Source organism: Nyctereutes procyonoides, unplaced genomic scaffold (assembly GCF_905146905.1).
Source record: "Nyctereutes procyonoides isolate TBG_1078 unplaced genomic scaffold, NYPRO_anot_genome, whole genome shotgun sequence".
Taxonomy (NCBI): domain Eukaryota; kingdom Metazoa; phylum Chordata; class Mammalia; order Carnivora; family Canidae; genus Nyctereutes; species Nyctereutes procyonoides.
The window spans coordinates 15,401,417-15,415,000 of NW_026575146.1; the positions used below are offsets into that span (position 1 = coordinate 15,401,417).

Here is a 13,584-nt window from a genome sequence, read left to right on the forward strand (position 1 = left end):
CTAAGCACCATCTAATGCTCCCTGCTGTGCTGATTCTATGGGGTTTTGTATCTTTCATTGTCTTTGAGCTATTTTACAGCTTTGGAAATTGTAGAATACTGTTGATAATCTATGATTCTTGTCTTTAGAAATGCAAATTATGTCCATTGAAATGCAATTATTTTTGACTCATGGATAGTGACCAACCCTCCATCTATTAGGCGATTTAACTTCAGCATTCGTGACTACTTGATGTATGTGTTGGACTCTGTCTTTGGATTCCCCTTTGAGTCAATTGTTACACGCTACTCGTTCTTATGTTAATTAATGATTTAAATAACATCTTTAACACGTGTTCATTTTACATCCGCGTCTGAGTCATAATTATACTCTCTTTTAAATATTACCTTTAGCAGTATTTTTCATTGTGTCACTATAGGATGCATAAAAGGTTAGTTCTTCCACATATTGGTGATAGTAATTTTAATCACCTAAGGTGGATCTATCAGATCTTTCCATTGTAAAGGTACATTTCTCTTGTATTCGGGAAATACACTTTGAGGGTGATACTTTGAGACAAAGTGAATATTCCAGTTGTAATAATTTTTCACCTGCTGGTTTCAGTATCCCCTGAAGATCTTTGCCTGTGTCAGTTATAACACTGGAGTTGCAAAACACGTTACCCTTTCTAGATACCCACCGTTGGACACCCGAGCTCCTCCTTTGAGCCACTACCACATTTTCCTTTCTTAGGTTATATTACTCTTTCAAAAGCATGGTGAGTAAGACAGAGACTCGGGGCACTGCCTGACTTGGCTCAAACCCAGGCTTTTTCTTACTAGCTGCATGACTGGCAAGTCATTTCCTCTCTCTTGTCTCAGTTTCCTTATCTGTAAAGTAGGTGCAATAAAGGTACCGTTTTTTAACAGGATCGTGTTAGAATTAAGTGAGCTGCACCAAAGCGCCAGAATGCTCCTTTGCACATTAATTACCTGCTTAGTAAATGTCAGCTGCTATTGGGTCGTAATTATGTGTATTTGCTTCCTTTTTATTTTAAGATTTTATTTATTCATGAGAGACTCCCAGAGAGGGAGAGGCACGGGCAGAGGGAGAAGCAGGCTCCATGCAGGGAGCCGGACGCGGGACTCGACCCCGGGACTCCAGGATCACGCCCTGGGGGCTGAAGGCAGCGCCAAACCGCTGCGCCACCCGGGGATCCCGTGTGTCTGTGTCTGAACCCCAGCTTTGCCACATCTCAGAGTGTCCCTGGGTAAGTCACTCGACCTCTCTGAGTCTGCTGCTCATCTGCCACGAGGGCCCAGCCTCGCGGTTCCCAGCCCCATGCGTCAGTGCCGGCTAGTAGCGTCGGGCACCGAGTGAGGCTTGAGGATGAGCCGTCTCCGCCGGGGGGAGTCGGGGTCGCGGTATTCGCTGTAAGAGGAGGCGCGTGCTTTGGGTTCCGGACTGCAGAGGTCTTTTTACTTTCGCACGGAGCCCAGCTCGGAGCCGTTCGCCTGGTATGGGCTCGAGAGAACCTTTGAACAGAGGAGCTCCCGGAGCCTCGCCGAGGGCACTCGCTTCTCAGCCGCACCGCTGCCGGCCTCCCCTCCGCGCTCCCCCACCTGGGGAGCTGCCCTCCTGCCCGGGGCAAGTGACATCGCCAGGGGCGGCCGTGGGAGGCTCGGGGCGAGCCCTGGGACCCCGCGCCCGGCCCCGCCAGCTGGACCCGCAGCCGCGCCGCTGCGTGACGGCATCCGCCGCGCGGCACCAAGGTCCGACCCCCCCGCCCCCGGCCGTCGGTCGAGGCTGAGGTGCGGGGGCTCCAAGCTGGGGGCCCCGGAGCGTGCGCCAGCCCCCGCCGAGGGCCGCCGCCGCCGGGACGCGGGACGCGGGACGCAGGCGCCGGCCACGCACCTGCGCCCCGCGCCCCGCCGCGCCGCTTCCTGCCCCGCGCGTGCCGCGCTCACGTGACCGGGCCTGGGCGGAGCCGGGGCGGGCGGGGATCACCTGAACAAGGGAGTCATGTGAGCGGGGCGGGGAGGGGGCGGGGCCGGGCGCGGTCACGTGACGCGGTTCCGGGGCCGGGGCCGCCGCCGCCGCCGCCGCCGCCGCCGAGCCCAGCCGAGCCGCGCGCCCCTCGGGCTCCCGCTCCGCTCCCGCTCCCGCTCCTGTCGCGCTCCTCTCCTCCTCCTCCTCGCCTCCAGCTCAGCCTCCGCCCTGGCGGTGCGACCATGTCCCGGGCGCGGCCCCCGGCAGCCGCGCGCCGCTAGCTCCGCGCTCGCCGCGCAGCCCGGGCCGGGCGCGATGGGGGCCGCCGCCGGCCGGAGCGCCCACCTGGGGCCCGCGCCCGCCGCCCGCCCGCTGCGCTCCCTGGTCCTGCTGCAGCTGCTGCTGCTGGTCGCGGCCCCGGGCGCCGCGCGGGCCCAGGGCGCCGACTTCCCGGAGCTGTGCAGGTGGGTGGCCCCGCCGGGGCGCAGGCTTCGCTCGCAGTGCCCGGGGCGCGCGGCGGGGCTGGGTGGGGGGGCGGGGGCGCTCCGGGGGGGGGCTGGGCCCCCCGAGTCTCCCTCCGTCCGGGTCTGGGTCCCGCTGGCCCCGAGGGAAAGTTGCCCGCGTGGTGGCGAGGGACGGGGGACGAGGGGTCGTGCGCGCGCGGGCGGGGGGCGCGGGGTTCCCGCCGCCCCGGTGCCGGCCCGGCGCTGCCCCGGGGGGGGGCGGGGGCGGGGGTGGGGGGCGGGGGGCGCGCTGCCCGGCCGCTCGTGGCTGTCACTAAGTCCGGGGCGGCTTTGTGTGCAAGCAGCCGGGCGCCCCGACCCAGCCGGTGGCGCGCTGCGGGCACCCTCCGCCCAGCTCTTGCCCTCTCACAGCGGTGCGCCAGCGAAAGTTGGAGGACGCAGGAACTACAGCTTTGCTTTGTTCCCACTCCACGTTTTCCTCCAAGTTCCACCAGCGGGACCTTGGCGAGGCCCCTCAGTGTAGGAGGACACCGCACGGGTGGCCTCAGAGTTGGGGGGCGTCGGTTTCACTTGCTGATTGATTTCCTCCCTGTAGGTTTTCCATTTTTCTCTTTAAAGTAGCTTTTCTGCAGAAGGTGACTCCCCCCGCCACCTCCGCCCGGACCGGGGAATGGAGGGTGGTCATCCTGTATTGGCTTTCAAGACTTTACCCTTCACTTCTCCGAGCCTAACTTCCTGTCTAGTTGCTCACATGATGTCATTGTCTCTAGGGTGGATTATTCTAGTGGAGGCTTTCGCTCTGGGAATCATGATTGTATAATCGCGAGTCCCATCGAGGGCTGTGAGTGCCCTGCGCTGGCGAGGATAGGAGTCCCCCGGCTGGGGAACCACCAACCACCGGAGAATTTTCTGACCAACCTTTCGTGGGCTGTTTAGGATGATGGAAAATCCAACTTATACTATTTTTTTAAAAAAACTTTGGTAAAAAGGAAGCAGGATGAAGGGTTCAGAAAGACCAGTGGACCGGCTCTAGCAAGTTACTTCTCAGAATGAAGTTGAGCCCGCTTTGAGCTGAACTTTGAGCTTTTGGCGGGGTTTATGGGATTCTTAGTTTTTCCTTTGTATCAGACGTGGTCTGCTTCGCACCCCTGAGTTTAGGACTTGCAGATACCACTATTCTAAGGAGAATAAGGCTGGGCTCACAAGAGAAATTCCTTGCAAGGTCCATGTTCTTTATTTCTTTTCCCTTTTTTTGGGGGAGAGGGGAGGATGGCAGGCTGGAGAACTTACTGCACATTAGTTTATAGTTAGTTGGCTGCCCTAAGATACATACTACACAGTAATGAGCAGGGTACGCAGAAAAAGGGGGTCAATTTCTGCCAGGTGGAGGTGTGGCTTACATTCAAAGGAAGGAGGTTTTGGAATAATGGCTAATGTGACCAGCCCTATCCATGAGAAATTAGCTCAGCGGGGCTAGTGGTGTCGAAGTCTTGGTCTTGTTAGCAAATTGGAATTTATTTTTGAATAGTTAGGCTTAAAGTTGGCTTCGAGGGCAGACACATATTTAGTGGCTGATGCATGGGGGGGGGATGCTTAGTTTCTACGTGAGTCCTCAGAGCGTCTTGAATTTGAATCTGCATTTGTTAACCTCATTTGCGAGTGGAACATGGCCTCTGGGTCCAGTAGGAAATGGCCTTTGTATCTTCAGCTTCGAAAATGCTAGAGAGCGCTCTAGGGGGATATGCATTGTTAGTGTGACAAATGTGTCTTCTGCAATCTTAGAATATCTTTGAAGTTGGCGCTTTTACTCTTTCTGCCAGATTTCCTTAGGACAGCAAATCTCCCAGTCCATTCAGGGGTGTGAGCTTGCACACATTTATTTTCTCTCTCAGCACTCTGCGGTTTTGCATTGAGATTGCTCCAGAGCTGTGCATAATCTCAACTTTAAACTCAATATTCCGCCAAATGAAATTCTTCCTATTTATTCCCATTTTAAATGAATACCTTGGCTTAAATACTTAAGTTTTTTTTTTTTTTTTTGGTTGGGGGGGAATGTAAAAAATCTGTGTTCTTTTATTAGGTAACACTGGCTAAAAGTTCTTCAGAATGTGAGCTGATAATTTTTTAAATACAGTATGAAAAGTTCTACTTAGTATCACCAAAGCAGGATGTGTTAAGCTGCCTTTTTATTCTATCTCTGAGAGTCCATTTGTTTGAAATGTGAATAGCCCACCCAGACCCACCCCACTTCTCCCAGGAGCATGAAAAGCAGACTTTACAAGTGTTAACGTTTGTGTAGTTTGGTCAAGTGGCGGCAGACCCCAGGTAGACATCCCCTGTAGACCCAAGGATCACATCCCAAATATTTGTAAATTGCTTGTTTGTAATACAGAACATATTTTTCTATTGAGAATCGTCTTGCTCGTTGTGGTTTGGTGCCCAGGGCAGTCACCAGAAACCCATCATCCACACCACAGCTTTGGAGTGCCCAGACACTGCACAGCCTTAATTGGAGCCCTGGTGGTAAATTTTCATTGTCTCTCAATAATAGAGTTGGATCCTAGGAAGCAACTTCTCTCAAGCCCAGCTTTCTAGAACCAAAGAGGGTACTTTTCATCTTTGGTCCCTTAGAACCCACTGGAGGGAAGTCGAGTCTGTTTCAGTCGACCTGCTGCCTGCAGGTCACCAGGTGAGGGCAAAGCCAAGGGCCAGCTCTCTCCTGGGGTAAGGAGGTGGCAGGGGTGTGGTTTCTGGTGTGGTTAGTTATTGGGAGGGGTGAAGAAAACAGTAGAGAACTATTTCAGCAGCAGCTTTAACTATATTTGTGCACATGGAGGAGAGCACAGGTCTCTGAGTTATATACTGAAAAGCAGGGACAGAAAAGGTGATTTTCCCTAAGTGTATCTGGCCCCCTGCAGTACTTATTAGCACACTGTTTCTTAGAGCACCTCGGTCGTCTGTTCTCTAAGATACAAGATGACTGTGCCAGGTGAGACGTGTGCTGTAGAAGTTGGTGTATTCTTAGTCACCAGCCGTTTCTTGGGGAGGGTTGGGGAGGGTGGTGGGGTGGTGGTGGTGGTGGTGCTAGGAGAAGGAACGTGTTTCCTGAGGCCACTGTGCCTGGCTGTGGGTCTGGCGGGTACCGAGGTTCTGAGGAAGGAGGAGTGTTAGTGCTGGTGAGGGATGTCTGGAGGTCAGTGGGGCTGGAGCAGTGAAAGCCAAGTGGCCATGCAGAGTCACCAAAAGTCACCAAGATGCTCTCTGCTGGTCAGTAGCTTTACTTATCACTGTGTGATTTATACCTCAGAAAATATCATTTTACATCCTATGTAGTAGGTGAGTTTCCATTTTATTTAGATGTTAACATCATTAGTGAGTGAGATCTTAACAGTTTGTACTAGTTATAAAATAGTGCACTGGACTGCTTGATCTAAGTAAAGTACTTTATAATTTATTCAGAACAGTTTCCCCCCAATCATTTGGGTACCAATGCTGGAAAGTTTTTATTATATTGAGAACAAGAGAATAATGAAGCCAGCTGGGAGTTGAGGTTGGTTTAGTTGCTGTCTCTAAGGAGATTTTTTTTTCCTGAGATTTTTCTGAAGGAACAATGCTTATATGCTTAATTTGGGCCACATGTTAAACCTGGACCACATCCATTTGTGTGTGTACATTTCTTGCAACAGTAAGTGTGTGTAGAAGCCCACAATTGTTAATTATGGGTACATTAGATCTCATGTGTTAATTCTTAGAAGAGTGTTCCTGATAAATTCCCAGAAAATGAATTCCTGAATGGATTTCACGTTTTTTATCAGTGTTACATGGAAGGATTTTTAAAAGATGGAGTTGAGAAAAATAATTCAGATGTTCTCATCTTTATTTTGATCTCGGCATGTAAAACTATTGAGTTGGTCAGAGGTTTTGTAGGGTCTCAGAACTGGGACTGAGTGACAGGAAGTAGCTCATTACTTTGCAGGTAATGTTCTTTCTCTTTTCTTCTTCTTTCTTCTTCTCCCCGCCCCCCCCTCCTCCTCTTTCCCTTTTCTTCCTTTTTGTTTTCCCAGCCACGGGGATCTGTCTCTTGGTAATGGCACCGGCCATTGTGGTGTGTGAGAAGGTGGAAGTAGCTGAGATTGGGTATGCCTATGGATCCTTTGTGTCTTCCTTATAGCTAACTCAGGACCACTGAGGGACAGAGGCCTGAACTTATGCTTATTATGTTCTCCTCATCTTTAATCCTGGCAAGGTGACACAGGATTCATTTATTCTCCAATAATTTCTTAAGCAGAGGGAACAGTGGGAGAGGCCAAAGCTGGAATTGGAGACCCCAGGAATGGAACATCATGTTGGAAGAAGATTGTGCTGGCCACGACAGCAGCAACCATGACACCCTTCTCATGTTATGTTTGTTAATTTTAAACAGTGTAATCTTCCTATTGGTTTTCCCTTTGATCTAAAAATAATCTAAGATGTTAACTCATTTTTTGCTCTTTTGAATAAAGCTTTTGAGTACTTACATACAAGATTTTGCGTGGACTTGTGCATTCCTTTTTTTCTTGAGTAGATACGTAGGAGTGGAATTGTTCATTGAATGGTGAGTGTTTAACTATGGGGGCTGTCAAACTGTATTCAGAAGTGGATGTCCATCGTGCATTCCCATCAGTAGGATAAGAGTTTCAGTTCTGCGTCCTTGCTAACACTTGGTCTTACAAGTCTTTTTAATTTTGGCCATTCTGGTGGGTTTGTAGTGGTACCTCAGTGCCATCTTAATTTCCATATCCCTGACTTCATGACGCTGAATATCTTTTTTGTGCATTTGTTGGGATGTCTAATGATGAGCATCTTCCATGTGTTTATTGACCATTTGGACAATCTTCAGTAATGTCTGTTAAAACCAGTCTTTTGCCACTCCCCTCTCCAATTTTTCTGGGGGAAGGGTCATCTTAATGAGTTTTAAGGACTCTCTCTGTTTTCTGAGTACAAGTCCTTTTGTAGGTATGTGTAATGTGTACTATGAATATTTTTTCCCAGTTCCTGGCTTGCCTTTTTATTTCCTTGATGTATACTTTGATCAACAAATACTTTAAAATTTTGCTGAACTTCAATGTATTATTATCTTTTAGTGGTTCCTGGTGTTTGTAGCTTAAGAAATATTTACCTGTGTTAAGGTTTCTCAATTTCAGCCCTATTGACATTTAGCCTGGGTAATTCTCTGTTGTGGGGACTGCATTGTGCATGGAGGATGTTAAGTAGCATCCCTGGCCTCTACCCATTAGATGCCAGGAGGGAACCCCTTGCCCCCACCCTGGTCATGACCAACAGAAATGACTTCAGACATTTTAAATGGCCCCTGGTGGACAAAATTACCTCCTGTTGAGAACCACTGATTGACTCAAAGCTCAAACAGATTTTCTTTTATGGTTGTCTAGAAGTTTTGTAGTTTTAACTTTTATGTTTGGCCCTATGATCATTTTTTTGGGTTAATTTTTATGTATGATGTGAGGACAGGGTGAAAGTTTACTTTTTCCACGCATATATCTAGTTTTGTTTACTAATATTTTATGTAGGATGCTTATAGCTTTTTTTTTTAAAGATTTTATTCATGAAAGACACACACACACACACACACACACACACACACACACACACAGGCAGAGGGAGAAGAAGGCTCCATGCAGGGAGCCTGACATGGGACTCAATCCTGGGTCTCCAGGCTGAAGGTGGTGCTGAATCACAGAGCTCTCTGCTGGTCAGTAGCTTTACTTATCAGAAAATATCATTTTACATCCTATGTAGTAGGTGAGTTGTAGGGCTGCCCACTTAGAGCTTTTTTAAAAGTGAGATTGGACTATAATTTTCTTTGCCATGCTGGTCTTGGCTGAATTTAGCATCAAGGATGTGTTTGCTTTGTGGAAAGAGCTAATTAGCTTTTACTATTTTATATTGCCATGGAATAGTTATGTATAAGATAGATGTTTTCGCTTTCTTAAATTTTGGTAGAACTCACCAGTAAAACTATCTGGGCCTGGAGTCTTTGAGAAAGTAGAGTACAGTAGAGGAGTTGTTTTGATTATGGTTTCAGTTTTAGCTTCTTTATGTATCTAGTCAGATTTTCTATTTATTCTTGATCCAGTTTAACCAAAACTGTATTTTCTGGAAAATTGTCATTTTAATTTTGCATTCACATATAAATATGTAGTGTGCTACTCTTACATTTTTGAAAATACTCTTTGTATCTCTAGGTAAATTTTTAAAAACTTCTGATGTTTGTACATTTTTTTCTTCATCATTTTTATTAAAGATTTTTTTACCTTTGTTCACAAGCTCCATCACCATGTATTGTCAATTTTGTTAACTTTTGCTCTCTCCTAGTAACTTTGTCAAAAAGCTTAGATCTTTTATTTTAAATAATTTTACATAATACGAGATAAATTTAAAGCTGTAGGTTTCTTTGTTCCAAGGACTGTACTACTCAGAGCTTTGTTACATAGTTTTTTTTTTTATTTTTATGCTCTAAATAGTTTGTTTCAGGACCTAAATTCTAACTATTTCAACTCTCTGAACTAATTTTTTAGAATCATTTTTTCCCTAGAATGGATCCCTTCCACCCGTGGTGGCTAGTAAATGTGGAATTTATTGACATTTCCCTTGTGGCCTAGCACCTAGTCAAATTGGGAGTGTTCTGTGTTTGGAAAAACTGTTCTTCATTTGGGTCAAAGTTTCTATAATTGTGCTGTTCAGCTTTTCTTCATTGTAACTTATTCTTTGTCCTGCTTGACTTGTCTTTAATACTTTGTATCTGGCTACCACTTAGAGTTCCAGAAGAATGCCTTGTCTCCCATTCCCAGTTTAGCCATTGTGTTGCTCATAGCTCTTAAACTTTTCTGTTTTTTTTTTTAATTTTGATTTCAGCAAGGTCTCTAGTTGATGTATATTCACAGCTGCCTGTGAATCCATCTTTGTGGCTGCCACAGCTTTCATCATTCCTAGTAAGATAGGTTGTAAAGTTTGTTTCTGATTGCTCTATTAATTCTCTTTCCTTGGGCCCAGTTTCTTTTGTTGGGAGAGTTTGTCCTCGTTTTCATGGCGTTGGCGCCCTTTTGATAACTGGTGATTCTTGATTGTGGTCTTGGCGGTAAGTCTCCTTTTGGACATTTGTTGCCTGTCCTAGTGCAGCTGTGCAGGGTAGGGCTGAAAGCAGTTGTTGGCTCTTGGCTCTGAATGGTTTCTGGGGAGTCTGGGGGATGGGCAAGGCGGGCCTCTGGCTGATGCATCTCAAGCCTGCTCTGTGAATCTCGAATCTCTCGAGACTTTTCTGCCCTTCCAGGTATCACCCCTCCCAGCCTGTGCCTGCCCAGAGATATCTGATAAGCCCGTGTTGATCACAACTGGCCAAGTGCAACGTGTCCTGCTTGCAGCTGGACACAGGAGAGCTGGGTTATTGAGTTGGCTGTGGCACATCTCCTTTCTCTGGATCTCAGTTTCCTCCACATGAGAGGGCAGTGGCTGTCTTGGGTTTGAATTTGGACCCCTCCCTTTACTAGTTATTAGGTCTCAGGCCAGGTACTGATCCTGATAGGCCTTAATTTCTGTTTGTGTCAAACCAGGGTGCTAGTCAAGCTTCTAGGGGTGGTGTGAGGATCAGAATTCATTTCAGTGCCTGCCCCACCCTTCATGTTCATCCACTGGGGCAGTGGCGGTGATTCCTTTTTGTCTATAAGTTAGAGTTCCTGCGTTAGCTTCCTGATATTTTTAGCCTGTTACCCTGTACCCCCTGGGCTCTCTATTAGTGCCTTGGGGCTTCTGCCTCAACCAGAGAGCATTTCTTCTTTAGCCACTTTATACATTGGCACTCCACCCAAAGAGTCCTTTTGAGAAAGAAACGTTTCCATCATTTGAAAAAGTCTAGAAACCACTGGGCTGTGTGATTCTCGGGGTCCATTTTGCATCCAAAATTCTGTGGTTCTGAGGTATGCATCCTTCAGGATTCCTCCAGTTGTGAGTTGCAGAAAGCCCAACTCAAATTCCCTTAAACAAGGAGGAGTTTGATGATAGGAGGTGGAGGCTTTGGGCGGATGCCAGATGCCATATGTCAGGCCGGCCCTGGGCCCCTTCCTGCAGCTTTCTTGGCTTGTCTTCCTTCCTGGGGTGGCTGCAGCAGTTCCACCGTCCAAGGAAAGAGAGAGAGCCTCCTTGTTTCTCTCCTGTAGGGGTTAAGGAGCCCCAGCTGACTTGTGCATGGGTGTCAGTGGTCAGCAGGGGCCCCTTCTCTGCCCTCGCAGGGCTTCCCTGGAAGGGGGAATGGGTGCTGGATTGCAGACTGTCTGTCGTAGGTGGGAACAGGGAGCCAGGAGGCAAGGCGGGGGTGGGGTGGGGTGGTGGTGGATGTGCAAGTACTTCCTCAGCTCCACCGTGCTGCTCAGCTTAGACAGCTGCTGCTGGAGAGGATTTGGAGGTGCCCGAAGCCCTGTGTCATCTGCCTATTTTCGTCTCTATGTTAGCCAGCGCAGGGGGGCTGCATGACGGCCAGCCCTTCACAGCGGGGGGGGAAAGGCTGGTTGCTCCGGTCCCGGTCCCCGGGAGCATGAAACTTACCTTTCAGAGCAGCTAGAGACCTTTGGTGGGGTTTTTCTGTTAGCTTTGGTGTGCTCTTAGCTCTGCTGGGGCAGCTGTCCTTGAGCAGACATACGGAGGGTAGCTTCCTTGGATGGAAGGAGTGGATTCTGACAAGTATTTCGGTTCACAGAGGGCGAGGAGAGTTGCAGGAAGTTAGATTGTGAAGGTGTTACTCCTGGTTTTATTTTAACCAATGGAGGGAAAGATGGTGGCATGTGGGAACAGTGGAAGGTGGCCTTTGAAATGTGGTTGCCAGTGGGCGGCCTGGGAGGAAAGTTCAGGAGCTGGCTTTTCTATCAGAGCCTTTGTGCCCGAGCGCTGTCAGTATCTTTCATCTACATGTGTGTGTTGCAGTAATGTGTGCATGCAGAGAGCCCATCGAGGAGCCAGGGGACTGTTGGATTTTGGTTGTGTGTCGCATGCAGTTGTTGCTGTCTGTAGGTTCTCTCCACTCTGCAACCAGTCACAGTTGTAAATGGTGTTTTGTATCGAAAACCAAAAACTTACCCCGACGCTCCCTGCTGTTTGCCCCTGGTCTGAAAATAGAAAACCAAACCACCAAACTGGAAGTGCCGAAGAAGTGAATTCCTAGAAGTGACAAGGGTGCATCTCCACTGAGTCACCCTTGTTGTCTCTCTGAGACTCCTTCACCTGCTGTGAGCTGTACATGTGTTCCTCACCACAAGCAAAGTGAGAAGCCGCGTAGCTCTTTTCTGTCTCAGTACAGTTCGCCTTTGGTTGATACCAAGGGAGGGAAGAGCTATGGGCAGGGCCCTACTATAAGGCAGGACAAACTTTTCCAAGGCCTTTGGAAGTGGGTCAAACTGGGGACCCTGTATCAGGTGCTCTGGCTGGGAGCACGCTGGTGGGGCTAAGACATGGTAGAGGGGCTCTTGTGGCTGGAAAAACATGAGTGTTCAAGGGAACAGAAGGAGGGAACCAGAGGGAAGGTGATGTAGCTGGGTGCCAGGTCCCATAGGCCATTGCAGTGACTCTAGCTTCTATTCCTAGGGAGGTGCGAGCCCTGGGAAGATTTTGAGCAGAGGAGTGACATAGGGTGGGGGTGGCCAAAGGAGGAAGCTGGGTTTTTTTGATAGGCTGGGTAAGAAGTTACAGTAATTGGACCAGGGTTATAGCAAAGGGTGTGGTGAAGAGTAGTCGGAGTTGGGTATTTTGAAGGTGGAGCTGATGGATTTTCTGACGATTGTGTCCGGGATGTGAGGTGAGAAAGACGAGTGCAGGGTTTAGTCGGTGCAATTGGAAGTTGCATTGCAAATGGAATTGCTGTTTTCAGAGATGCGGGGAAAAGCCAGTTTAGGGGGAAGACAAGGAGTTTGGCTTAGCCATGTTGATGTTGGGTTACATCTAGCATCTGAGTGGGGAGGTCGGGTGGGCAGCTAGAGCAGTGTCTTTGGGTTGAGGGCAATGTCCGAGCCTGGGAATGTCAGTTTGGGAGCTGCTGTTGCATAGCTAGAAAGCACTTGAGTGAGTCCTTAGGGAGTGGTGGAGGTAAATTCTGAGGAACCCTGTTCTCAGAGGTCTGCCGGATGCTGGGAACCTGTAGGGGAAGCTGACAAAGAACTGCCAGGGAGATGGGATGAGAATCAAGAGTGCGCAATGTCCTGGAAGCCCAGGGAAGGCAGGGTTGTAGGAAGAAAGTGGTCAAGGTGTGTCACATGTGGAGCACCGAGTACCACGACACTAAGTGACCAGTGGATTTGGCAGCACAGAGGTCTTTGATGAGGATACCACAGGTTTTGGTGGAGAGGTGGGTGAAAGCCCACTTGGCTTTAAGGGAATGAGAGGGCATGATAGGACAAGCAAACAGTAAGTTTGGGGTTTGCTGTAAAGGGATCAGATCAGTGGGGGGATACTGCACTGGCGTGTGGGGTCAAGGGAGAGGGTTGTAAAAAGTAGGATCTATTATAAAAGGTTGGTATGCTGAAGGGAGTGAACCAGCACAGAGAAAGATTGGTGATCCAGGGTGAAGGGAGAGAAGGAAGGAAAAGAGAGAGAAGACACAAAACCTGGGTGCTGTCCCCAAATAGGGGACAGGTCTGGCAGCCAGGGCACCAGGAAGGGTGGGCCTTAGTGATGGGAGTGTGTGAGGACGATGCAGGTAGACTGGTAGATGTGATGGAAATCTGGAAGTTTCTATTTTAATTTCCGTAGTGAAGCAAGAAGCAAGATCTCTGCTGAGGGTGGCAGTTCAGCAAGTGGCTGCCTCTTCTCTCAGGCCATCATTCTGTGCCGGAAAGGGGAACGACACCCCCCCCCCCCCCGGAGGGATTGGGGGCAGCTAAGTGAGTGTTTGCAGACCACTCAGCAAAAGTGTGAGCCATGAAGTCGCTTGATAGATGTTTCCCTTATTCTTCATAAGAGCTCTTGAAGTTGAGGTGGGATAATGCTGTCCTTTTTAAAATGAACTCATAAAGGTGATACCTGTCCTGGCACTAAAGGAGTGCCCTGTGTGTTTCCTTTTCCCAGTTGGGTGTTAGGTTTTGCTGAGCTGTCTTCGCCAGTCTGACATTTGACC

The 13,584-nt window shown here is 48.9% G+C and overlaps 1 protein-coding gene across 2 annotated transcripts in view; it reads left to right on the forward strand.

Moving 5' to 3' along the window:
• The first annotated feature begins 1,102 nt into the window (after positions 1-1,102).
• IGF2R (insulin like growth factor 2 receptor) overlaps positions 1,103-13,584 on the forward strand; it is a 101,421-nt gene continuing 88,939 nt past the window's right edge. The window contains exon 1 of one of the 2 annotated variants that reach the window (XM_055310302.1): positions 1,103-1,249. Coding sequence is in view for 1 of the 2 variants with exons in the window: in XM_055310301.1 (XP_055166276.1) it covers positions 2,284-2,432 (149 nt within the window). In the remaining variant the exon portion in view is untranslated. Of the gene's footprint in view, positions 1,250-2,061; positions 2,433-13,584 lie in introns of those variants that run through there. The other variant, XM_055310301.1, reaches the window with a different exon arrangement.